Source organism: Salvia splendens, chromosome 2, assembly GCF_004379255.2.
Source record: "Salvia splendens isolate huo1 chromosome 2, SspV2, whole genome shotgun sequence".
NCBI classification, from domain to species: domain Eukaryota; kingdom Viridiplantae; phylum Streptophyta; class Magnoliopsida; order Lamiales; family Lamiaceae; genus Salvia; species Salvia splendens.
In genome coordinates, this window is record NC_056033.1 from 13195469 (window position 1) to 13220346 (window position 24878).

Here is a 24878-nt window from a genome sequence, read left to right on the forward strand (position 1 = left end):
CTCTTTTTAATGGCAACTTAATTGCTTCTTCGAACAGTATATGTTGCCAACAATTGCAGCCTTGAATTAATGAAGCCTATTAGACACACAATGGTTGCAAATATTTACTCTAATTTTCAATCTGCCAGCAAACTTCTTGTGATCTTTTCACCTATACATAATTAATACATTCCTCTCCTGCTTGGGATTTTAATCCCTCATTTCCTACCCCACCACTCTCCTCTTTATTACAATTCATTTCTCCCTCTCTGTCTCTCTCAATTGCATTTCATTACACTCCACTTCTGTTAGTAATAACTTATAGTCATTAAAGCAAACCTGTCCTGTTTTTCCTCCAACTTGTTCTATAAATAGCCCAAACCATCCATGAAATTCACATCACAAAATCAAGGCTAATCCAATTTTGGAGCAAATTCTTGTAATCCTGTTCCATTAGAATGAGCTACAAAGACTCGAGTCCGAAGCTGGAGCTGAAACTCAACTTGTCCCTGACCCGTAGGCAAGTGGGGTCCCCCCACGAGTCCGTTTCCCCACAGAGCTCATGCGTCTCCCGGGAGATGAGCCCGGATGGGGAGGCGAGCAGCCCCGAGAGCAGCAGCAACATGATCGTGGTGGGGTGCCCGCGCTGCTTGATGTATGTGATGCTGCTTGAAGATGATCCCAAATGCCCCAAATGCAAGAGCACTGTTTTGCTGGACTTCATGCATGAAGACAAGGCCAGAGAGTTCAAGAAGTGATTACCTTTTATTGCTGCATGTTTTCGATTTCATTTTCTGTTTTTTTGTTTAATTATGTTTTTTCTAGTTCCGTTTCTACACTGCTTGGATTTTTGTCAAGAAACAATTTCTCAAACTGCGTTGAATGTGATGTGGTGCAGTTGCAACGAACATCGTAGGCTATAATTGTGAGGCATCAATATATTTATGAGTGTGATTTAAAGTTGCTATTTTCACATGCTTCTTGGAAGCAAGCAAATATAGCCTATCAAATAAAATATTAAATGAAGTTGTTAGGACTATAATCAAGATTTTTATTGAATCTGGGTGCCATATTCACCGTTGGACATTATAATTGTTTATTAAAGAAAAGTAGATTTAATAAAGAGAGGAGATTAATGTAGTATGCACTAAGCTTGTTACTACATCCGTGCCTAAAAGTTTATCCCAATTTATTATTTCGGTCCGTCCCTGAAAGTTTGTCCCATTTCACTTAGGGTTGGAACGGTACGGTATACCGCGTCGAAATGGTCATACCGCATACCGTACCGTACCGTGCGGTATGACCAAAAACCATACCTTTACCGTACTGCTTTTGTCGGTATACCGCAATTGCGGTATACCGAAAAGTCGGTATACCAAAATTTAGATATCGTTACCGTACCGACCGTGATTTCGGTATACTGCATATTGCGGTATACCGCGGTATACCGTGATTTCCGGTATATACCGCAATTGCGGTATAACGCGGTATACCGCGGTATATACAAAATGCATACCTTCACTGTACCTAAAACTGTCGGTACGGTATCATACCGTACCGAAAAGTACGGTATACCGAAAATTCGGTATTTTCGATATTTTTTCAGTACGGTAAGTGCAGTATTTCGGTATATTTTGCCAGCCCTAATTTCACTTTTTACCATTTTTGGTAGTGGACCACATATTCCACTAACTCATTCATACTCACATTTTATTATAAAACTAATATATAAAAGTAAGACCCACATTCCACTAACTTTTTATGTTTAAACTTTTCGGCACGGAGTTTAAGAAAGAGATGTTGAGTGTGTAAAATAAATAGATAAAAAAGTAAGAAAGATAATAAAGTAGATAGAATAAAGTAAAAAAAATGAACAAATTAGAGATAATAGAGTAAGAGAGGGTAAAATAAGAAGTAAAGTAAGAAATAAAAAAAAGTTACACATATATGAAAATGGCTCAACTATGAGGGAACTTCCCGAAATGAAAAAATGACTCAACTATGGAGAAACGGAGGAAGTACTATTTTTCAAGACAATCCCTGTCAGGCAATTTTATTACTTTGAAATTTTTTTCAAGACGATATCTGTCATCGATTTATTAACACCAAGATCAAAAACTAGGTCCGAGAAGCTTACAATATCACACATACTTGAATTAAAAAATAAATAGCAGTATCAAGCTAAACTTATATGCATACATAATATATGAAATGTGGAAAACGTGCACCTCGCGATGCAATTAAGAATGTGACGAAGAACAAAGCGCATACAGCCACGAACAAGCCACCAGATGATAATTCTCTTGGGTCAATGGCCAGGCCAGTATATAGATATATATACTAGGCTTCCAACCATCAAGCAGCGATCTGGCCAAACAGACTTTTGCGTATCTGCAATCAGATACAGTAGCACTAAGCCAAGAACATGCTGAATAACCTAGAATCTGAATATGGTCCAGATAGTTTAATGGTGTTAGGTAAGGGTTATATTAAGGACTGTTGCAATTAGACAAAGCTTATTTGGCAGGACTAACATGTAAAGAGTATTTTCTTATTAGGGGCATTTACATTGAGTGATAAGATGAATAGATAAAAAAAAAGTCCAAGTTAATTCACTATTCATTTTGATGGATTGATTAATTTTGAACTTGTTTTACCAGTTTTATCCTTCAAATACTTAATCTTATACTTTATCATTCAATCATATCACTCAAAGTGAATGCCCCCTTATTGTTATATCCTTTCTTGTTATCTATGGAAATCATTTTCTACTCAATTCTTTCTTAAAGCGCTTAATTTAGATTGAAATAAGATGTGTTTTCTCTTTTCTGCACATTATACAGCAGCAGGGTTGGCATTTATTTATACAAACACTCAAATATTGTTTCCTAAAAAGATCTTGAAGATTATGAGATCAACATCCCCTCAACTACTTAACGTGGAATTAACAGAAAACAATAAGAAGAATACAGAATTGAGAATACATAGAAGACATGGAACATAAAACGAGCTTAGCTTGCTAGCAGTATAATTCATAGTTCAAATCTGCCAGCGCCATATAGTTGGCATCATAATGAGCAGAAATAGAGAAAAGTGAAAACAAAGAGCTTAGGTTCGGAGGTACCTCTGGCAATTTTTTGCGGAATACAACCTCTAGTCTTGCATCAAGAGTGTTCTCAAAAACAATTTTCCCATCCCTAGAAGCCAACACCACACCGCCAGAACTGAAAATAATTATCATGCCATTGTCACTTGTCAGCAGGGTCAAGTTTCCAGATCAGTCAGTTCTATAATTCAGGGGGGTGGGGGGGAGGGGAGGTCATTTAGAAATTGTTTATGCGTTCTCAGTCAACTCTAGCATATAAGCTCACTTTGACATATTCCCATGAACAAAAGTGCACTACTGTTTAGCAGGTTTTATTACCAGTAGCGATCATGCTCATTCTGTTTAGAAGGCGCTGGTGGAAGATAGATTTTGTCAACAATGATCTCAGGTTGACGAACTTCTGCTTTCTCTGCATACTCTTCCTTTGCTGAATTCAAAACAGACTCAACCAATTGCACGTCCTCTTTACGACAACGCAACAACACAGATGGTTCTTTCAGCCTCAACAAACTCTGCAGTGGAAAAACACAATTTTGAACAATAGCAGATGAAGTTTTATTTGACAATTTTATGCCTAAGGAGATACAGTGATATACATGGAGCAAATAAGAAGAATATCCCAATTCGATTTACAATGACATATAAATGCAATCATGATTATGGATCACAAATATGACTCAGAATGATTTAAGTAATCATAATATAAATTTGAATATGAAAATTGAACAAAAAAAGGCAGAAGGTTCAAATATCCATAAAATTATATTCTCCATCCTGTAACTGCTCCCCAGGGGTCTATCATGCATTGTGCTAGGGCCTCATGTACACAGCTTCCTGAAATTCTTTCCACAAGGCAACATACTAGTACAAGGAAAATCAATTCTATGGCTGGGCAACCAAATGATTAGTACCCTTTAAATACAAATGCATGTAGTTTACTGAGAAATAATGTACTATTATGCAGAATATGCTGAACTGAGTACGAGATGCAAATGCCAGGAATATACAAGATCAAGATTCAGTTTGCGAAACCTGAACAATTAGATTCTTCAGGAGATTTTTATAGTTTTTCTGAACACTGCTAACACCCAGGAGTTCCTTTGATGCACTTTCCTTCATGGAATTGACTAAATCATCCTGGGCTTGGAGAACCTTGATTCGAGAAGCATTCAGCTGCATTGAGTACTCACTACAACAGTGAAGATATAAAAATTTAATCAGATGACATCCAAAATAGATCAAACCATTGTCCTCATATAAGCTCTTCATAACAATGAGCCTCCACCAAAACATTTAAAGATTAGATACTTTTTATGTCAATTGACATATTGATCATTCTCACTTCAAGTCTAGTCAAAATTTATAATGATGAGCCAGAGATTTAACTTTGAGATTTTTTTAGGAGAAGCAAGTTTCGACTCCAACAAAATCGGAGGGAAAAAAACATTCAGAGGACCAACACATCAACATCAGAGTATCAATGTAGATATGCCTGCTTTAGAGATTTCGGAAATTATTTAAAATCAAACAATTTCGCTAATATTTTTCTAGTTTGAAACAATGACACAGCAAAAAAAAAAACAAATGCCAACAAAAAATAAATGAACCGTAAAACTCACATCTTCTTGCGCACTTGAACTTGTTTTTCCTTGCGCTCGTACTCCTGCCTGATCTTCTTCTTCTCAGCCTCCACCAATTGCAGCTTCTCGATATTGAATTCCTGAAACAGAAAGACGATTCATCATATCAACAAAATTCCTAATCGGAAAAACCCTAGAAACTGAAAAAAAAATCAGAACGTGTCGGAGACTTCTTCGGCGGAGACGGAGATCTCGTTTGCCTTTTCCTCCGCCTCCTGGCGGATGAATCGGACCATCTGCTGGATCTGCGTGGAAACTTCGGAGTCGTTCATCTTGGGATTCGGGTCGGGCTACGACGAATCGGGTAGCTGCTTTTTTTTCTTTTCTTTTCTTTTCTGGAGAGATCGAAGCGGAATGAGAGATGATATTTTCGTTTTGTTATGCCAATAGATTGAAAGCATGTTACACGTCCACGAATCACACTCGCAGGAAGGAGAAAGTGCTACTATCTTGTCCCTTCTCTTTTCATGAATGTCGCGTTACCGTTTTCATTTCATGATTTAAGTGAACTAGTTTTAAGATTAAAAATGCCATAGGAGTACGTTCTTATTAAGTTTAGTTTATTTATTTTCTCTATTAAACCGTCTACAAATAGAACTATTTTTATTTTTAGTCGTCCATTAAATAAAATACTTCTAAAATTTCAAATTCCACTATCACTACTCTTACTTTATTCTATTATTTTTCAGCTAATTTTTTAAAAAAAATTTGGTGATAGTCCTTCTCACCATAAATAGATTAAAATATCCTTAAGGTGATATAGGATATTTTGAATTAAAAAAGGTTCAAAAAGTGTCCCAACGATATTAAAATCAAAGACTATTGATATGGGGTGATATTTTTAATGTTTGAGTACCACGTATGAAATAAGTCCAAAGTTTAGGCATAAAAATGTAGTTCACTCTTCATTTTTTTCTATCAAACTTTTACTACTCTATTCGTTCATAAAAAATAGTCTACATATTCTATATTCGTCCGTCCACCACAATTAATCTCATACTAAAAATGAAAAGTTATTCACAATTTACTGTTTACTTTTTATATTTATGTCTTTCATTTTATTTACATTTTCTCTTAGTCTTTTATACTTTACTAATTTTATTTTTTCTTTCTAATACGTTACCAATTTCATATATTAAAATTTATGTTATTTAATAAGGGCATCCCCAATGCTAGCGGGCCAGACCGCACCTGGGCCCCGGCCCGCGGCCCACGCGTTAAACCTCCCCAATTTCCGGCCTGGGACGGTCACGGTGACGCAGTTGCCGGGGCCGCGCCTGGGGTCCGGCCTGGCCGGCGTTGGAGGTGAGCTTTTTCCAGTCCCGGGTCCCAATTTCTGGTTTCTTTTGCATTTGGAAGAGGAAGAAGAGGGGCGACAGACCCCCAATTTTCTCCTTTTTTTTTGCATTTTTTTGCATTTTGAAGAGGAAGAAGACGTAATTTTTTGGGATTTTTTTTGTTGTTCTAATTTTTAATATTTTTAAGTTTATAATTTATTATTTTAAATTAAAAATAAATTTCTTAGTGTTATAATTGTTCAACGTTTGCAATTTTTACAAGTAAAATAGGTTCAAGTTGTGAATAGTGCAATTTAATAGTTGTGGCCTGGGATGGGGCCTGCAGGGTTAGAGGAGTTGTGACATGAGACTCAAATTTAGGAGAATGATAACGTGGAGGAGACTTGGGGCCTGAATTGGAGACGGGGTTGAGGATGCTCTAATGAGATTATTTATATGAACCAATAAAATAATAAATATATATGTATTGCCATTTGGGAGTTGGGACCCCTGAGAGTGAAGGTTGCATAGTCTAAACTTTAAAATGATCCTACATTATTTATATGAACCAATAAAATAATAAATATATATGTATTTCCATTTGGGAGTTGGGACCCCTGAGAGTGAAGGTTGGCACAGTCTATACTTTAAAATGATCTTAGTTAAACTACATGGTATACAGTACAAAGATACTAGCGGGAGAAATATCATACTCCCTCTATCCTAATTAAGTTGAGTCCTATTTTTTTAGAATGTCTCAATAAAGTAGAGTCATTTCATTTTTTAACAAAAAAAATATTAACACTCAATCACTCTTACTTTATTGCATCAATTATTTTACTCTCTTGTCATATTTTCTATTTTATTTATCTCTCCTACTTTTCAATAAAATTTCTAAATTTCTAAAACCCAAAAGTTTTACCTCAACTTAATTGGACTGACGAAGTATTATATATGCAGAAATTCTTCTAAAAACAAAGTAAGATAGTTTTATGCAAGACTTAAAGTGTATCAATATTTAGAATTATTAGTTAGTAAAGGCTCAATTTTAACATTATACTTTTTCTATTAAATTTTACTTTTTAAATGTAAATATATAAATTTTGGATGTTTTAAAAAAAAATCGTGAATGCCAAAATTAAAATGATGTGACAAATTAAAATTCACTTCTACTCCTTAATATTAATTAATTTGAAACTATACTTCAATAATTCAATCAATTTTGCTGCAACGATGTCTTCAACATTGAATGCAGCGGCAACGATGTACTTAAAAAATTCAATTGCTCTTTGTAGCACAGCTATTCCATAACTCGTACTATGATTTACTACTTGTAATAAAAGATTCTTTACCACTACTAAAAGTCTAAAGCGCTATTAGCGGATAAAGTAAAATACCTAATCTATCATTCGAGCAATACCAATATATATTCATAGCTCCATCAACTTGATATACAGTGTCCCAACAGACGGCTCGATATTAGTAATATTAAAAATTATAATCCTTTTTCAATATGAACATGTGCAACTTGTTTGACAATTTGTCAAATTGAACATAAAGTCGTCAGAAGAGAAAACCACACAACGAACCGTGAGCTAAAAAACAAAAGGAAGTGAATTAAAATCCAAGAATGTTCCATCTTCCACAATAACTTTTGTGGAAACAAATACTAACAACTACTCCATTTTAAATTAGAGCATCCACAATGGTTTTTGCCCAGCCATAGCCCAGCCATAGCCCAGCCACAAACTCCTCCTGCCACATCACCAGCACTAAAAATCCTCCTGTCACATCATCAAAACAAGCAAATAGCCCAGCCACATCACTCAAAATTATATAAAACAAATAATGAACAATCACACAAAATACGGAATTAAATTTACGCCACAGATACGGGAAAATGCAACAATTTTATTTAAATTTTAAATAAATTACATTTTAAAAAATTACATAAATAAAAAAAACTAACTCCGAGTAGTCCTCTGACAAACACGGATTTTGCATGTTTTTAAGAGCTAGATTTGATTAGTTTTAAATGTCAATCATGCAAATTATGTTCTTAAATTGCTTATTTTATACATTTGGTATTTTTGACGTGTTTGTTGATAAATGATAGAAAAAGATAGAAAAAGGTGAAAAAAAGGCCAAAGTGCAGCAGCCTCTGTTCGAGCCCATTCTGCCAGCGATTTTGAAATCCAGTCAGTTCTTACTACATGCCATTCTCTTCGTCTTCGAAAGAGCTTCGCGTGGATATCTTGCATGTCTCAATCGGAGTTCTGTGGAGAAAGTTATGACAATTCTACGAACGTTGCGCAGTGCAGTCAAAGCTGGCGGGAATTTAGGCGGAAATTCAAGAAAGAGAATAAATTATTATATTGTGAGGCCAAATCTCTCCTATCTCAGAGCCTCCAATCCTTCTCCCTCTCTACACTTCTTCCATTCCATATTCCACCATTAAATTCATCCATCTTCCATTGGAGCGGAGTTCTGCAGATCCAGGCAAGAGAAGACTGAAGATTGAAGATTCAACCTTGGGTTTTATCAATTTCTTTCATGTCTCGTACTTTAATTATAGTTTTTACTTGTCTATGAGTTAAACATCTTTTGTAGAATTTTTGGTAAAGATATTCGATTGATTTTCCTTGTTAGCTCTTGCAGTTATTTGATTTATCTGGTGCTTTCTATGTTCAATTGATTAGCTACCTCTTGAATACATGTTAGAGTTGATTAGAGTACTCGGGAGACGAAATAATTGACTTGGAAAAAGGGATAATTCACACCTTAATTCAATAGAACTCGGGAGAGTTGAGGTTTTGAGTGAGGTCTTTGATCTTATATGCTTTTAGGAGTTAGGGGTTTAAGGGTTAGAAGGGGACTTCAATCCTATCACCTAATCTACAGGTTTCTCACCTCGGGAGGGGGTTTAATCTATAATTGTGATCGACTTAGTAGCTCTGGAGACCGTAATTCAAGGAAGTCGATTGTGTTTTTGGATCATAAAATTCTACATTCTTATGCCTGCTTTGTATTATTTCTTTTTATGTTTTCCGTTTTTTTGTTTATTTCCTTCAGTCTAGTTTAATTAATCTACCCAAAAATCACGTGTCTCTAGATAGTATATGACGCTTAGTATATGGTAGTCAGTTGCAATCTTATTCCTTGTGTTCGATATCCGGTACTGACCTTTAGCTATACTAGATCTACCCTGTATGCTTGCAGGTATTTTTAGTGCTAATAAATAGTGCATCAAGTTTTTGGCGCCGTTGCCGGGGAATATTATTGCTTTAAGCTGATATTGTAGAACGGTTGATAATACTAATTTGGAGTGTAATATTTTGTATAGTTTTGTTTTAATTGTTTTTATTTTATTTGTTTTGCAAGGAGCACGAAGCACAACAATGGATTACTCTGCGCTCCTATGGAAGATGCAATTATCTGGTACAACATTTGATATACTCCGTAGAGCGTGGGTACATAAGGCATCCCAAAGAAAATCCCAAGAATGGGGGATAATCTATGAGCTTCAAAGAACGTCAAGCTAAAGACGTTAACCAAGCGCTTGTTGGGAGGCAACCCAACATTGGTATTTTTTTATTAAGTTTGATTTGTTTTCTTAGTTTACTCACATCTCCACAGACTTTGCAAACTTATTCTTAACGTAGTTTTGAATAAGTTTGGGGGGATGAAGTGGTGGACCGTGAGTTTAGTTGTTTTTTGCTTATTTTTGTTAGTTTTTTTTAATAATCCCGAGGTGAATCTTGTCATGACCATAACATAGAAAATTTAGAAATACTCATGTTTAGGAACATCAGACTGAGTTGCCTATGATTAAAAGTTCGTTTATGTGTTGATTGAGTTGACTTGATGCATTGATTTGAAGGTTTAGTGAAAATGTGCATAAATAATGAATTGCTTGTTTGCCTTGAATCTTGCTTATACCTTGTGAGACTTGAGCCATAAATTTCTTTCTTGTGTGATTTATCTATATTCATGTATTTGTTTCTAGAACTTGCTCCTAGTCTGCTTAAGTCTGCAAAGTGTTTAAATGATAAAAGAGGACGTCATCCTTCTTAGCTACTTTATATATCCAAATTATTGACCTTACTCAAAATATTTTTCCCTAACTAGCCATTTTGAGCCTTTAAAGCCTTTTTCTTTGGAAGCTAAATAAAGGGGGAATATTCATACACTCTTGGAGAAAGTTAGTTCATATCTTATGAAAAGAGTTGGAGAGATAAGGTAGAAAGAAAGGTAGTGTGCTTACTTATGAAAAGTGCATAGACACCAGTGGTTTGAATGAGATATTTGGTTGTGCATAAAAGAAAAAAAAAAGAAAGATGTACAAAAGAAAAAAAAATGAAAAGAAAAAAAAATCAAAGGAATTTGGGAAGTGAGAAGAAATTTAGACAAAGTCTAGAATATATTGAAATTCGAATTGTTGGTGCAGTGCTATGTTTGATGTAGTAGAAATTGATCACTTTTGCTATGTTTGGGATTAGTTACTTTTTAGCCATATTTCCTCACCTTACCAAAGAGCCTACATTATAACCTAAAATAAAGACCTTTCGGATTTTTGATTTTAATCACATAAAATAGAGGAGAGATTAGACTTCGAGCAAGCCTATGGCAAACTTTGCATGTTGCATGATCTGAGAGCATACACTTTTACCTTATACACTTTGAGAGTGAGTGATAAACATACTTCTAAACACTTGTGAGCGCATGTACTTCAAGGTGATCAACGAGCTAGTAATGAAAATGCACTAATAAGCTTTGCTTGATTTGATTTGTATTCTTGTCAAACTCTTTATTTCTTGTTACAATTTTTGAGGCAACTATGAAGTCTAGTTCTTAGCATCCGTGTTTCTTTATTAGTTTTTCTCTTGTTTTGTTTGAGGACAAACAAATAATTAAGTTTGGGGGAGTTGACAAACACGGATTTTGCATGTTTTTAAGAGCTAGATTTGATTAGTTTTAAATGTCAATCATGCAAATTATGTTCTTAAATTGCTTATTTTATACATTTGGTATTTTTGACGTGTTTGTTGATAAATGATAGAAAAAGATAGAAAAAGGTGAAAAAAAGGCCAAAGTGCAGCAGCCTCTGTTCGAGCCCATTCTGCCAGCGATTTTGAAATCCAGTCAGTTCTTACTACATGCCATTCTCTTCGTCTTCGAAAGAGCTTCGCGTGGATATCTTGCATGTCTCAATCGGAGTTCTGTGGAGAAAGTTATGACAATTCTACGAACGTTGCGCAGTGCAGTCAAAGCTGGCGGGAATTTAGGCGGAAATTCAAGAAAGAGAATAAATTATTATATTGTGAGGCCAAATCTCTCCTATCTCAGAGCCTCCAATCCTTCTCCCTCTCTACACTTCTTCCATTCCATATTCCACCATTAAATTCATCCATCTTCCATTGGAGCGGAGTTCTGCAGATCCAGGCAAGAGAAGACTGAAGATTGAAGATTCAACCTTGGGTTTTATCAATTTCTTTCATGTCTCGTACTTTAATTATAGTTTTTACTTGTCTATGAGTTAAACATCTTTTGTAGAATTTTTGGTAAAGATATTCGATTGATTTTCCTTGTTAGCTCTTGCAGTTATTTGATTTATCTGGTGCTTTCTATGTTCAATTGATTAGCTACCTCTTGAATACATGTTAGAGTTGATTAGAGTACTCGGGAGACGAAATAATTGACTTGGAAAAAGGGATAATTCACACCTTAATTCAATAGAACTCGGGAGAGTTGAGGTTTTGAGTGAGGTCTTTGATCTTATATGCTTTTAGGAGTTAGGGGTTTAAGGGTTAGAAGGGGACTTCAATCCTATCACCTAATCTACAGGTTTCTCACCTCGGGAGGGGGTTTAATCTATAATTGTGATCGACTTAGTAGCTCTGGAGACCGTAATTCAAGGAAGTCGATTGTGTTTTTGGATCATAAAATTCTACATTCTTATGCCTGCTTTGTATTATTTCTTTTTATGTTTTCCGTTTTTTTGTTTATTTCCTTCAGTCTAGTTTAATTAATCTACCCAAAAATCACGTGTCTCTAGATAGTATATGACGCTTAGTATATGATAGTCAGTTGCAATCTTATTCCCTGTGTTCGATATCCGGTACTGACCTTTAGCTATACTAGATCTACCCTGTATACTTGCAGGTATTTTTAGTGCTAAAAATCCTCCTGTCACATCATCAAAACAAGCAAATAGCCCAGCCACATCACTCAAAATTATATAAAACAAATAATGAACAATCACACAAAATACGGAATTAAATTTACGCCACAGATACGGGAAAATGCAACAATTTTATTTAAATTTTAAATAAATTACATTTTAAAAAATTACATAAATAAAAAAAACTAACTCCGAGTAGTCCTCCGCGCCCATAACTCTTCAATTAAATCCTTTTGGAGTCGAATATGAGCTTCCGTTTGGCGTATGTCGGCATGTGCTTGGAGGAGGTCGGCTTCATCGTGAGGTACCCCACTCCGTGCGTTGGGGACGGCCACGCCGTGGCTTGGACCGGCTTCATTATCGTCATTGGCCCAATCCGCCAGTTGTACACCTTCATCTTCGACAATCATGTTGTGCATGATAATACAAGCGTACATTATATCAGCAATGCAGTCGACATGCCACAAACGAGTTGGACCCCTAACCGCCGCCCATCGAGACTGGAGCACACCAAATGCGCGCTCCACGTCCTTGCGCGCCGACTCCTGCCGTGCCGCAAAGTAGGCCTTCCTCTCATCTGATGCGCATCGGATCGTCTTCACAAACACGGGCCACCTAGGGTATATCCCATAGGCCAAGTAGTAGCCCATATCATGCCGGTTGTCGTTGGCGACAAAACTGATGGCCGCCCGACGCCCTGGCACTGCTCGTTGAAAAGGGGTAACGAGTTGAGGACGTTGAGGTCGTTGTTCGACCCGGCTATCCCAAAATACGCATGCCAAATCTACAGCCGGTAATCAGCTACGGCATCGAGGATCATCGTGGGATTCTTTCCCTTATAGCCGGTCGTGTAGAACCCCTTCCAGGAAGTGGGACAGTTCTTCCACTCCCAATGCATACAATCTATGCTGCCTAACATTCCTGGGAACCCATGCTTCTCCCCGTGCATCTGCATCAGATCCTGACAGTCTTGGGGGGTAGGGCTTCGAAGGTACTGATCACTAAATATTTCAATCACGCCCTCACAGAAATACTTCATACATTCCAGGGAAGTCGTCTCACCGATGTGGAGGTACTCGTCCCACATGTCTGCCGCGCCTCCGTAGGCCAACTGCCGGATTGCCGCAGTGCACTTTTGAATAGGTGTGTGGCCGGGTCTGCCAGCCGCATCGTGCCTGAAGCGGAAATACATATATCGCTGCTCCAAGGCGTTAACAATACGCATAAACAGGGCTCTTTGCATCCTAAAACGTCGCCTGAAAAGGTTGGCGTTGAACTGCGGCTCCTCTGCGAAGTAGTCTTCGTATAGGCGCTGATGTGCAGCTACGTGATCACGATCAATCGCTTGTCGGCGATGGACAACTGGCCGAGGTCGAGGTACCGCCGGCTGCAAGGCTCTTTGCATCCATTGGTCTATCCCGCTGTTGGTATATGCCTCAAACGCTTCGGCCATTCGACGTTCGTACTCCTCAGCGTCCCCCCCACTACCTCCACTACTACCACCCGCATTAATCATTTCTAGGTGTTGATCTTGTACAGAAATTAAGATAGAGAGAGTACTCGTTAATACAAGTGGTGCGAATGAAAATGAAGTGCAAATCGCGTATATATAGTGTTTCGAAAATTAAAAAAAAACCGCTGGGCTATGCGCTGGGCGATCCGGGCACTGCAATGGCGCCGAGCGGATCGCCCAGCGCATAGCCCAGCGGATTTTGACCGCCTAGCGCTAGGCGAAATTCATTTCCGAAAAACCGCTCGGCGGTTTTCGGCTCCTGCAATGGTTCGCCTAGTGACCGCCTAGCGCCGGCGCTCGGCTAGGCGCTGCGCTAGGCGCCATTGTGGATGCTCTTAAGGAAAATGTACCTGCGCCAAAAAAATATAATACTAGTACTTGAAACCATTAAAAGACACATGCAAGTACGTCTATATTATACTTTATCCGTCCCATAAAAATATGGGCGGATAAGATGGCACGAGAATTAAAACAAAATTGGTAAAGTAAGAGAGAAGATGAGAATGATATGGTAAAGTAAGAGAGGAGAATGATAGTTAAAGTAGAGTTAGTGGATAGTGAGACCTACATTATTAAATTGATATAATTTTCCAAAATTGGAATATACATATTTTTATGGGACGAATGAAAATGGAAAGTGCACATATTTTTATTAGACAGATGGAGTATCCAGATCTAGTGCACCCTATATGTTCTGAAACACATAGTATCAAAATAAGTGAAATGTCACATGCTTTGAAATTTACACTTTATCATCATACTATATATCAATATCTATATGTAGAGTAGCCATACAAGACAACCATTACTTAAATGCATATCTAGAAAAGACGAATTTAATTTATTATAAGAGTGATTTAGTTCACCATAAATGCATTTTAGTTCACAACACGAATTTGAAGACACGGAGTGAACCAAAACGCCAATTTAGTGAACTGAAATCGTTCTTATAGTAAAACTAAATTTGTGTTATCTAATTATGATATTTATACTTTGATCTTCTCCCTCTATGGGTCCTCTTATATTGCTTATAACATCATAATCCAAAATCAAGACCAAATCTCCACCCTTAAATTTTAAAATGAGTGGATGAGATTAAATCGTACGAATTTCAATAAATAGTAGACAAAATATCAATAAAATGTAAGATCGTCATTATGTTATCATATCATAAATTTTTGTTTTTTTATATCAACGTAGTGTATTACAAATATCAACACAATGACATGAGTATTTCAACATAAGTACACAGAAATATCAACACAATTTTATTGAGATTTTACATGCATTATATTGAGATTTTTTGATGTATTTGTTGATAAAAAAATCTGCTTATCAACATACACAAAAATTGAAATAAAAATCATCAAATTTCAACATCCGAACGTCGTCGGAACATATGTAATTGAGATCTCGTTAGAATCCTTATAAAATTACCTTTAATTTGATATATTTTTGCGAAAAAATAATTTAAATCGAGAGAGATACGTAAATTTAAAGTTTTAGGATAATTTTAACAAATTGACATTTATACCGTTTAATTTTATTTAAAATATAATCCACTTGACATTATCTGAATCACCATATCTCCTAATCTAATGGTTACAAATTAGTCTTAATTTTGGATTGCTAATTAGTTGATCAAATTCCTTCCCTCCATATCTATATCTATATCTATATCTATATATATATCTATATAAAAGTTGAGTTTTGGAGTTATTTTCATAATTGTCATTACGATATTTTATATTTTTATTATTCTTACGATAAAGCATGGAGTATTATAAATCTTACAATGTATAACAGTTATAATTAAAAATGACAAATAATCATAAATTTTGCTATTTAATGTAGGGCTGGGTAGATATGGTATACCTTACCGAAACCACAATACCGTATACCTTACCGTAAATTCGGTATGCGAAAAAATCATACCTTTATCTTACCAAAATTTTTGGTATATCGAACTTCGGTATATATTATTTTCAGTATGGAGAATTTTCATACCGATACCGTACCTCATTTTCGGTATGTCGTACCAAAGTTCGGTATACCATACTTTTGTGGTATACCTTACTTTCAATATTAATGAAAATTGAATATTTGAGTTTTTAGAATACTATTTATATTTTATAGTAATTTAAATAATATATGGGGTATTAAATACTAGTATATTTTATTCATATTATATTATATTTCACAATAAACTTTATAATTTAAAAATATATAAAATACTTTATATATTATTATTTTCATATTTTACGGTATATACCTTAAATTACGGTATATACCGAATTTCGGTATACCGCGGTATATAAAAATTCATACATTTACCTTACCGAAATATTTCAGTAAGGTATCATACCGTACCGAAAATCACGGTATACCGAAAATTCGGTATTTTCGGTATTTTTTCGGTACGATAAGGCCGGTATTTTGGTATTTCGGTATTTTTCCCCAGCCCTAATTTAATGAATCAAATGAGAAAAGATAAAATGTCAGTACTATATTTAATTGTTATAATAAAATCAACTATAGTACCTTTTTTTCTTAGTGTGGCAAGGTATCTCATGTGCTACATTTATAATTCAGGGAACTTTAGCACCACCCACCGCCAATAATTTTTTTAACTATTTATTTATATATTATCATTACTTTTTTTTAATTAGCTCTCATATATATAAAACGTTTTGATTCATTTTATTGATGTTTAGATACCGATTTGTATGCTTAGAATTTAGGGGAGTTTAAAAGTTATTTTTATCTTAAATGTGGTAAGTGAGAGATTTTGGAACATGTTCTTAATTTTTTTGGGACTATTTATATGACATGTGATTGATAGCTATAAATTCACTTACCCATTATGTTATTTTTTATTGCATTTTTCACTGAACTATGATATAAATTTATAATGTTTCAAATGTTGAAGTCATGATCATATAAAAATAAATTGCTGAATCTAATTATTTTCCTTATATTATCCCATATTTAGATTATAATTATTAGTTGTGATTAATTTTACTATATTTTTACACTTCAATTATTATATATTCACATATCTATATTATCAAATGTACAAATTATTACTCACAGAAATATAAATGTATATGATGTATGTGTTCATTGCATACGTGTTACACTAGTTTTTATCATAAAATAAAATACAGGTTCATTGATGTTACACCCCCTAGTTAATGAAACAAGAGACATTCATCTAAAGATTATTGAATCAAACCAACTTTTTCTTTATCAATTTTCATAAACACTAGGAGTAATAAGAGCACGGGATGAGATCCTTTGCTGTGTATTAAACATAACAGGAGATGTTGTGTATCAAAACGTATGAGAAAATGAATAAAACGCAGAGAATGGGCTGAATATTTGTTTTTTTTATGATATTATAACATTATACACCCAAATAACCTTATAAATTAAAAAAAATACAAATATAATCTAATACTCCCTCCCTCCCAACTAAGTTGAGGTGTATTCCTTTTTGGGATAACCAAACTAAGTTGAGTCATTTTTTTTAACAAAAAAAGAAACATCCAATCACTCTTACTTTATTTCACTATCTACTTTATTCTCTCTTTATCTTTCCTACTTTATTCCTATCTCTTATTTTTAAACACAATTTCTTAATCTTCGAGCTCAAAAAATTTATCCCAACTTAGTTGGGATGGAGGGATTACTATCATATTCAAAAATAATAAGTAAAGTAAACATAAATACATTATATGACATCCTAATTATATTATTTATAAGTATCTATTTGCTTTTTCTTTTTTAATGATATTATAACACTTTTAATTTATATATTAAACAAAATTTATAAATATTATATTGCATTTGTATATTTTTTTCTTTACTTATTATTTCTAAGTATGATAATAGTACAGTATAAGATAATATTTGTATTTTGTTTGTTTAATTTATTAGGTTATTTGGATTTATATTGTTATAATACAAAAATAAAAAGAAAAATAAATATTCAACTCATTCTATGTGTTTTATTCTTTTTCTCACGCGTTTTGACACACAACACCTCCTATTGTGTTTAGAGCATCCGCAATGAATGCCCGATCTGGAGCCCGATAGCGCGAGATCGGGCTCAGTCGTCCTCGAGCATCCATTGCAGGCACCCGATGGATCGGGCGCCCGAAGGGGATGACCGAAAGTGCCCGATCTGGATCCCGATCGCGCGAGATTGGGCTCGGTCGTCCTCGGGCATCCATTGCAGTCACCCGATGCACAACATGATTATTCACGATGAAGGTCAAAGAGCTAGCGATTGGTCCGACGATGAAGCCGAATCGAGCGCAGGTCATGCAACCCTGCGGTCATTCGAGGTTTATCCTATGGAGTCAGCGAGAGATTACAAGCTCGGGAGAGCATGCGCAACCAACAAGCTCATCTTCAACTCATGAACGACATGATTGAAGAAGTTTGGGCACGTAGGGGTTGGGGTCGTTGAAATTGTACATTTTTTAAGTATTTCCGTTGTAAATTTTTTTAATTAAGTAATGTATGTTTTGCTACTTCTTTAATTTAATATCTAATTTTATCATTTATAATATGTAAAAATATAAAAAAAAAATAATACTAAAATTGACATTGCAAAAGAAGAGGCGCCCTAAAAATTACTAATGTGGCAATCACTAGGGCATCAATTGTAGATTCTCTTAATACACAATAGAGGATCTCAACCCTAGAAGCACAAATAGCTAAAAATAAACAAGAATAATTGTTGAAATATCACGAGATTTACGTGCATTTGAAAATTTGAGTAGGTACAGTTCTCTATATTAAAAAGTACAACTAGATCGTTTTATTATGAAAATAAATGAAAGTCATGTGATATTAGAATCAAAATATGACATAAGTTACGTACATGGCAGTTGTGACAATCTCCAATAACATGAAATTAATGCAAATAAGTGATAGTACTCTCATAATTTTGATAGAACGTAAGTACATCCACAGTGGGGCGGACTAGTGATAGTACTCTCATAATTTTGATAAAACGTAAGTACATCCACAGTGGGGCGGACGATAGTCCTCCCAATGCATCGGGCAGGCTATCATCCGCCACTGTAGCCATGCGGACGATGCTCGATGCATCGTCCGCGCCCTATACATCGTCCGCGGACGATGGCGTCGGAACACGCATCGTCCGTGGTATCGTCCACCCCACTGCGGGTCACGCGGACGATGCAACGCGTTTTCCTTTTTTTAATTTTGTTCAAAATTTTTATCTATTTAAACCCCCATTTCTCTTCCATTTCCCACACCAATAATTCTCTCACATCTCTCACTTTCCCCACACACCAATATTTCACTCACAATCTTTCTCACTAAAAAAATGAGACCCGGAGACGACTGGAGTACCTCGAAGGGCATTACTCGGGCCTTATTCGATTGCGTTCATGAGGCAGCGGCAGAATGCTTGGCCGAAATGGACCACGAAGCGGCGGAGCAGGCCCAGGCGGTGCAGATCCCACGTCCGATTCAACGTCGGACGTTTGTCCGCCGCGAGCACGGCGTAGCTCACTGATAAGGCTCATTTCATGCATCGGTTTAAGGGTAAAATGTATGTTACTTGATCGGTTTATCGCGCAAAACAAGTGTTAAATGTGCATAAATGCCACTTGACCAAGGCAGCTAGGCCGAACTGATCAAGCAAGTACAAAAGGCGATAAAATGCCAAGAATCGGGGGAGTTGATCAAAGGGGAGTGGTCAAGCAGTTAGGCGGGGACCGCTGGCTTCTAAAAGAAGAACACGTGAGGAAATGAGCTGGATATGGCGTACCATTCTGTTATCAAGGATGACGTTCTAGAAGGGGACACGTGCTAGCTTATGAGACGCAAGGACGGAGTTGAGTCATGAATCTGTTACTCAAAAGCGTCGTCATTCTAGAAGAAAGGCACGTAGCAATCAGTGAGTCGCTCATTCTCAGCATGAGCGAATATTCCATGTCAAGATCGTTATCCAGCTGGAGGCCGAATCGAGCTTATAAATAGAGGGTGTGCCATCACAAGAACGAGGATCTTTTACTTTCCGTCTAGTTTAGCTTAGTTTAGTTCTCTAGCTTAGTCCGGTTCTCTAGAATAGCTTAGCTTAGATAAAGTAGTGCGTAGTTAAAAAGGGCAATCAAAGAAGCGCTGCAGAATACTTATTTTCTGTTAGCGTTATCTTAAGTTTCCAGCTGAGATTCTTCTCAGTTTTTACCGCTCTCTTAGTTTCCGAAATGTTAGCTTAGTTTAAATTTCACGCTGTACTCAGTTTAGTTTATTCAAAGTTATTTTCATTTTCATCCTCGCATTTACTTTTCCGTTGTTACCTGCAATTCACTTGACCCAGTAGTTAAAGTTCCGTTGATCAAACTAGCTAGTTTAATTCTGCCTAGAGTAAAAACAGTAGTTAAAAACTACAAGTTAAAGTGTGGCAGCAGCCAACCCCCCTGTTCACTACTCACACACTGGACACACCAACTTCTCTGTGGGATCGACCCCGAACTTGCCGCTTTATTGTTAAAGTAGTGCAAAATTGGGAGTTTATAAAATACTTTGGTAAGGAAGAAAGAGCGAGAGCAAAACTGCAGTGATTAAGTGGCAACGACATTTGCTAACTGATCCGACCGGTTCGGTTATCATTTCATATAACTTGATCCGCATTCTAATCGCGTTTTCGTCTCTTTCCAAGCCCCCTTCCACTCACCAACGTCTGTTCGCAGACTATTTTGACAAGCAACCACGATGGGGTCCGACGGTTTTTCACCGCCGTTTTAGAATGCGGCGAGATCTTTTTCTCAGCATTGTCCAAACGTTAGAGGCACGTGATGAATACTTCCAGTATCGGGAAGATGGCATCGACAGACCATGCTCAGCTCATGAACGACATGATTGAAGAAGTTTGGGACCGTAACCGCCGTTGAGAATTTTTAGTTTTTTATTTTGTAGTGTAATGTTTGAATTTTAATGAAATGAAAATTTTTTTCTAATTTTTGTAGTGTTTTAAATATTTAAATAAATAAAATGCTTAGTGCGGCCTATAGGGCATCCCACTGCAAGTGGAAGGGTATGTGGATGAAATGCTAATGTGGTGGAGCATAGAGCGGACTATAGGGCACCTCATTGTGGATGCCCTAATGCTCTATGCCCCCTAAATCAAGTTGAAGCAAAGGACGAGAGATAAGAGAGAAAATTAGGTAATAAAATAAAGAATAATCCAAAAAGATAAGTATACAGACTACAGTAATACTACTAGTTGACTAGTCGTAAGAGCGTCCACTATAATGAGGACGCGGCTATAGCCGCATTTGGGGCGGATGCGGGGCGGAAGCGGGGCGCCTTATAGTGGGAAGGGTGTCCGCCGCGGGGGTGGACGCGGCAGGTGGGGGGAGGGGCGGCGGACGAGGAATCGCCGGGCGCGGGGCGAGGACGCGGCAGGGGGGGGCTATAGTCGCGCCTATAGCGGCGGACACACCCCACTCCATTCATTATTTTCACACCATTCAAACGCAACATCTATACAAATTTCTCTCACTACAATTTGGGGTCGGAAATGAACAATTTGTGGAGAGACAACTGGAATGCTCTGATTCAACAGGTGCAACACCAGGCCGCCCAGGAGGTAGCGGCCCGTTTGGCGGAGGATGCGGAGGATCCGATCCCTTGCACCATTACTCATCGGAGGACAATCCCACGAGACCACGTCGGTGCTCACCAACGTTTAATGGATGATTACTTCGTGGATAACCCCCGTTATCCACCCGAGATATTCCGCCGGAGATTCAGGATGTCGCAGCGGCTGTTCAACTATATAGCGACGAATTTGGCGGAGCGTTACCGGTGCTTCACCCTCCGGCGTGATGCGGCTGGCCGGATCGGGCTGTCCACACAACAGAAGTGCACCGCTGCAATCCGACAGCTTGCCTACGCTGGACCAACGGACATGTTCGATGAATACCTACAGATGGGTGAGATGACTAGCCTCACGGTGCCTTCTGTAAGGGGATCCGGGAAATTTTCGGTGGGGAGTTTCTACGGAAGCCCAACCCGGATGAGTGTCAGCGCCTACTTGATATGCACGGGTCGGTGCACGGCTTCCCAGGAATGTTAGGAAGCATCGATTGCATGCATTGGGAGTGGAGGAACTGCCCCGTGGCATGGAAAGGCCAGTTCACTACTGGATTCAAAAGCAAAGGTCCATCGATGATTTTGGAAGCCGTTACAGACTACCGTCTGAAGATCTGGCATGCGTATTTCGGCGTGGCAGGTTCGAACAACGACATCAATGTTCTTCAGTCGTCACCTCTCTTCAACGAGGAGTGCCGGGGGAAGGGGCCAGAAATCAGCTTCGTAGCCAACGGTACGCAGTACAGTAGGGGCTACTATTTGGCAGATGGAATATATCCATGATGTGTAATTTTCGAGCTTTTATATTAATGGATTAAAAACACACAAGTTTAATTAAATAGCTCAAATATTACAACCTATCTGCAAGAGTACAGAGGCAGTTGTAGTAAAAGAGTGTCGAACCACAGGGAGACGTATGATTATTTAATAAGGTATGATGATATTAATAAACAATTTTAAAGCTAAAGAATGAAAATGGGAAAACTCGAGAGATGAAGAACATTGCTCCTAACAACATTCGGATGAATCACAATTGTATTGATTCTATATTCAAGTTCATAAGCTATTGAGAACGATGTATCATTTTTACACTCTAAAAGTACTGAACATACTTAAAGAATTATAGTACTAATGCTAGCTGAACACATAGCCAGAAGTACATACTCATTAGACTAATATTCCTGCGGAAGCGCGGTAAATACTAGACTAACTTCTCAAGCCGACAACAATTATGGTTAGCTGAACACTTAACACATAATCTTCTTCTCATCAAACTAAACTCCCACGGATGTGTAGTAAGTATTAATTCAACTTCGAAGACTTATTTACATCAACATTCACTTATGCATCTATCTCTGAACAAAGTAAAATTCACAAGCCTTTCATCTATGTTTTCATCCAATTTCCAAGTTAAAGAGACATTAGAAAGAGGCAAATAAAATACTACATTTGATGCATCAAAACATAGCATAAATAAAATTTGAACCATAGATGAAAACCAAAGCAAATGATTAAATATATAATCTCTACAATCAATTCATCCTACTAGTGTTAGGAGCAATGGAGAAAAACTAGCCACACATGCTAAAGAAGAAAAACCGTAAGATCAATGGTGTTTTCCTATAGCCGGTGGTAATCCGTCTCCGAGATGATGAAGATTGGACGTGGGATCCTCCTCTTCCCCTCTTTTCTTCTTTTCTCTTTTCCCACAAACTCTCTGCCCAATTTCCTCCCCCTCCAAGCCGTCACCTCAGCCCCCTTTTCTTGACTTTTCTTTTCTCTCTTTGTCCCCCAAAACCGTCACACCACCTACTCTCTCTCTCCCTTCCCTTTTTTAATCCAGCGAACTCCTTTCTCTTGGGAAGGGAACTGCCGCCTTTAACTGCAATATTGCAGTTATAATCCACTGCCCGGCCGGGCGAAATTAAGAAGGAAATTCGCCCGACCGGGCGATAAATCTGTACTCCGCATACCCACTTGAAAACGCCCGACCGGGCATTTAGCAGCTTCAAAACGCCCGAGCGGGCGAAGATTCTGGACTCCTCAGGCGTGTCACGTTTCACCCGGCTTTCACAACCTAAACTCCGATGAACACACACATTAATGAGGTATATTTTACATAAAAAGGTGTAGTCTAAAGGGGAAAATATAGGAAATAAGCTTTGCATCAATCCACGGTGGCCCGTATTCGTGAAGACTGTCCGCCAACCGGTAGGACCGAAGAAACAATATTTTGCGCGCAAACAAGAGAGTGCTAGGAAGGACGTTGAGCGGGCTTTTGGTGTCCTCCAATCGCGGTGGGCTATTATACGGTGTCCGGCACGAGTTTGGCACGAAGATGATGTCGCGAATATTATGTTAGCCTGTATCATATTGCATAATATGATAATAGAAGATGAAGGATTTGCGGCAGAGCGATGGGCACCGGAAGAGGGTGCAAGTACAAGTCACGGTGTCGCCTCTGCGCCGATCCAGATGGGCGTACCACGGAGCAATGAATATTTGATCCAACGCTTCGCTGATATGCGCAGGACCACATCACATAACACACTGCAGGCCGATTTGATTGAAAAAGTGTGGGCACGTAGGGGAGGTAGTGGCGTTGTGTAAACTTGGTAGTGATTTGTACTAGATTCAATGTAGTGTGTGATTTTAATTTTAATTTAGTGTGTAATTCTAATTTTAATTTTAATTTGTATTTTATTTTTATTTTTATTTTTAATTCGTAAAGTCGGCTATTTCTAATCCACTAAGAGCCCGATAAATTTGTTCTTAATTACTTGAAATATTATAAAATGAAAGTTGATTATAAAATTTGGGGGCTATTGGAGGTGTCCACCATAGTGGCGGACACAAAATTTTGGGGCTATGGACAATAAAATTGGGGCTATGGACAAAAACTGGGGCGGGGCTATTGGGCGTGTCCGCCTTATAGTGGACACCCTAAGAGCATGCGTAACGCAAGGGGCCGGGCCGCATCTCGCGAGTCCCGGCCCGTCCCGAGCGTTGCACGGAGGAGAGTCACGGCCAAGGCCGCTCCCGGGGCCGCGTTCCCGGCCTGGCTAGCGTCCCGCGTCCCGGCCCGGGACGGCGTTGCACGGTGACGGGCCGCAAGGCGCGAGTCCCAGCCCAGCGTTGCAAGGTGATGGGCCGGGCCGCAAATCCATTTTTTTTTAATTCGATGTCTATAAATACGAGCCTTTGTTGTGCATAAATCTTACGTGCATTCAATTTCAATCCTACGTTACATTTCAATCCTCTATTAACTCGAACAATTATAACCTTTGTGTCGGTGTAAATGGATTGGTTCAACAGCGATCAACGTGAGATGGAGGAGTTCGTTAACTCGAACAATTAGTACATACCGGCGTCGCCACCATCGCAGCCGACGCTTAGTCCGGGAGTCGGTAGCAACGTCGTTGGAACATCGCCGGTCACCACCGAAGAGTTCGAGGTCAGTGAGATGGAGCCCGCTCAAGAGCGGGGCAAGGGGAAGGTGGACGAGGAGGATGGGCCGAAGAAGTACAGTCCGCAAGAGACAATG

The 24878-nt window shown here is 37.9% G+C and overlaps 1 protein-coding gene across 2 annotated transcripts; it reads right to left on the reverse strand.

The window, feature by feature from the left end:
- Nucleotides 1–1998: 1998 nt before the first annotated feature.
- Nucleotides 1999–5202, reverse strand: LOC121788878 (V-type proton ATPase subunit E-like). Of its 2 annotated transcripts, none has more exons than XM_042187477.1 (6): nucleotides 4896–5202; nucleotides 4705–4805; nucleotides 4118–4274; nucleotides 3404–3597; nucleotides 3104–3203; nucleotides 1999–2423 (listed from the first exon to the last, which is right to left on the reverse strand). In XM_042187477.1, exons 1-6 carry the CDS (start codon nucleotides 4995–4997, stop codon nucleotides 2220–2222), a joined length of 858 nt encoding a protein of 285 aa, XP_042043411.1. In that variant the 5' UTR covers nucleotides 4998–5202; the 3' UTR covers nucleotides 1999–2219. The 2 variants fall into 2 exon arrangements, with proteins under 2 accessions (XP_042043411.1, XP_042043416.1); XM_042187482.1 differs by having other exon boundaries at nucleotides 1999–2370; nucleotides 4896–5195.
- Nucleotides 5203–24878: the final 19676 nt, after the last annotated feature.